At 39.9% G+C, this 3102-nt stretch overlaps 1 protein-coding gene across 1 annotated transcript; it reads left to right on the forward strand.

Moving 5' to 3' along the window:
• The first annotated feature begins 1421 nt into the window (after nt 1–1421).
• LOC117715341 (vomeronasal type-1 receptor 40-like) lies at nt 1422–2354 on the forward strand. The gene has a single exon (XM_034512112.2). The coding sequence runs from the start codon at nt 1422–1424 to the stop codon at nt 2352–2354; it is 933 nt and encodes a 310-aa protein (XP_034368003.2).
• The last annotated feature ends 748 nt before the right edge of the window (nt 2355–3102 follow it).

Here is a 3102-nt window from a genome sequence, read left to right on the forward strand (position 1 = left end):
GGAGTGCCAGTGTGATCCTCTGTCCTTATATCATGAAAGCATATGGAGCCTTGATTACTGTATATTTTCTTGAGGTTACTATGGCACAGTCTCAAACATATTGGGCGGGTGGCAGAAACTGTTACTTTATTTACATCCCTGCTGGAACTGAATTCCCCTGCCCCTCTCCTTTTTCTCTCCTGGTCTTTCCTTCTTCCCCACCCCAAGTCCTCTTCCTTGAGACAGAGTTCAAGGAGGAGCTCTGGTATTATAAAGAACTTCACAAGTCATAGGAGTAGAATTTAGTAGAGTTCAATCAAGAATCTCCCAGGCCACATGACAAGGCACTGCAAGAGTAAAACATCAGCTGAGATGTCTATAGAGGTCATTTTGTGCCTTAAACAGTTTGATGTTTGGTGGGTATGTATAGAACATGTTCTTTCACATCTAGGGTCCTCTGACACATATACAGGACAAACTGTCCATATGTTCTAAAGAAGGGGATTGAAGCTGTGAGTGCTTAAAATCACATTCGGAGGATATGACAGTGGGTACAATTTGATTCAGAGTCCAAATTTGTAAATGCTTGCTCTGGAGATTCATTAAAAGTATTTGGCCTGGATAGGCAGTGTTGGCATATGTCTTTAATCCAACCACTTGGAAGATAGAAGCTGATCTCTGAGTCAGAGCCCAGCCTGGTCTTTAGAACAAATTCTATGACACCCAGAGCTACACGGAGAAATTCTGTTTTGTAACACAGAGAGAGGTAGAGAGAAAAAGAATTGAGAAGAGATAAGAGGAATAAGGGTGTATAGGGGTGGGAAACACAAACATGGAGAGAGAATGAGAAAAGATGAGAGAGAGAGAGAGAGAGAGAGAGAGAGAGAGAGAGAGAGAGAGAGACAGAGAGACAGAGAGAGAGACAGAGAGAATTGAGAATGAATATTTGGCCTAGAGGTAAGGAGCAGAATAAAGTAGTCACCGATATAAATGACCCTGTGCACTGGCCCCCTTGGGCATACAGTTCCCCAGGAGAACACATTTCTACTTTTGTGCAATCTTCTCTGTTCCAATTCATCAGATAGGTAAAGCTGTTGTGTGTCTGACAATCAAGGGATATGGAGCTCTTGACCCAAAATAACCAAATCTATGGACCAGAAGTGATAATTATTCTTAGAAACTCATGAAAATGTTTAATGTACAAGAAAGTTTCTATTCAGAACTAGACCCACAGTGTACACACAATTCAGCCTTGATTGGAAAACATTAGGACACTGGGAACAGTGAGGATGGCTTTGAGGTGGTATGAGCTGTAGCTGAGTTGGTGACATAGAATTGGGATGAGATGACATATAGTTGTTGGTTGAGAAGATTGTGTATTATAATGAAGAGTTTTCTCTTTTCTCCTCAGGTTGTTGCCATTTGGTTTCTACTTACATACAATGAATAAAGCCAACATCCTTCATACTGACACCAACATGAAAATCACCTTGTTCTCTGAAGTGGGTGTTGGGATCTCAGCTAACAGTATCCTTTTTTTAACCCACTTCTGCATGCTCATTGGTGAGAACAAGCCTAAGCCCATTGACCTCTACATTGCTTTCTTGTCCCTAACCCAACTAATGCTGCTCATAACTATGCTCCTCATAGCTGTGGATATGTTTATGTCTGGGGGCAGATGGGATTCTACCACATGCCATTCCCTTATCTATTTGCACAGGCTTCTGAGAGGACTCTCCCCTTGTGCGACCTGTATGCTGAATGTCCTTTGGACCATCACCCTTAGTCCTAGAAGCTCCTGTTTAACAAATTTTAAACATATATCTCCCCATTACATCTCAGGTGCCTTTCTTTTACTCTGTGTCCTCTATATGTCTTTTAGCAGTCACCTCTTTTTATCAATTATTGCTTCCCCCAATTTGACCTCAGTGAATTTTGCATATGTTACTCAGACATGCTCACTTCTATCCCTGAGTTACTACAGAAAAAGCATGTTTACCACATCAATGGCCATCAGAGAAGCCTTTCTCATTGGTCTCATGGCCCTGTCCAGTGGGTACATGGTAGCTCTCCTATGGAGGCACAAGAAGCAGGCCCAGCATCTTCACAGCACCAGCCTTTCTTCAAAAGCATCCCCAGAGCAAAGGGCCAGCAGGACCATCCTGCTGCTCATGAGCTTCTTTGTGGTTCTCTACATTTTGGATACTGTCATTTTCTACTCAAGGATGAAGTTCAAGGGTGGCCCAATATTGTACTGTGTCCAAATTATTATGTCCCATAGCTATGCCACAGTCAGCCCTTTTGTGTTTATTTGCACTGAAAAGCATATAATTAAGTTTGTGAGGTTAATGTTTGGCAGAATATTAAATATTTGATTTTTCAGTGATGGGTATGGACCCTGAATATTATCCAATATATTGTCATCAGAGCTGTGGATGATGGCATAGTGGGAACATTCTGGGTCTTAAATTGATATACGAAACTATCTTTTTTGTTAAATCTGTTTACATTGTGTGTGGATGACAGGTATATAAAAAATTAAACCACATGACCATCAGATATCACATGGGGTTTCTATTAGTGAGTTTTTAAAGGATCTATAAGAGAGCTCTCATTGACCTGGGTTCACAGATTGCTTTTAAATTCCTAAGAATGATTTATTTTTAAGTTTTAACCGTGTGTGTGTGTGTGTATGTGTGTGTGTATGTGTTTGTTGTGTGTTCTTTTATTGTTGAAAATAGTTCTCGCTATCCTGAGTTTTTTGTTATTCCAAATAAATTTGCAAATTGCTCTTTCTATCTCTATAAAGAATTGATTTGGAATTTTGATGGGGATTGCATTGCATCTATAGATTGCTTTTGGCAAGATGGCCATTTTTACTAAATTATTCTTGCCAATCCAGGAGCATGGGAGATCTTTCCATCTTCTGAGATCTTCTTCAATTTCTTTCTTCAGAGACTTGAAGTTCTTGTCATACAGATCTTTCACTTGCTTGGTTAGATTCACTCCAAGATACTTTATATTGTTTGTAACTATTGTTAAGGGTGTCATTTCCCTGATTTCTTTCTCAGCCTGTTTATCTTTTGAGTATAAGAAGGCTACTGATTTATTTGAGTTGATTTT

This window comes from Arvicanthis niloticus, chromosome 9 (genome assembly GCF_011762505.2).
Source record: "Arvicanthis niloticus isolate mArvNil1 chromosome 9, mArvNil1.pat.X, whole genome shotgun sequence".
Lineage (NCBI taxonomy): Eukaryota > Metazoa > Chordata > Mammalia > Rodentia > Muridae > Arvicanthis > Arvicanthis niloticus.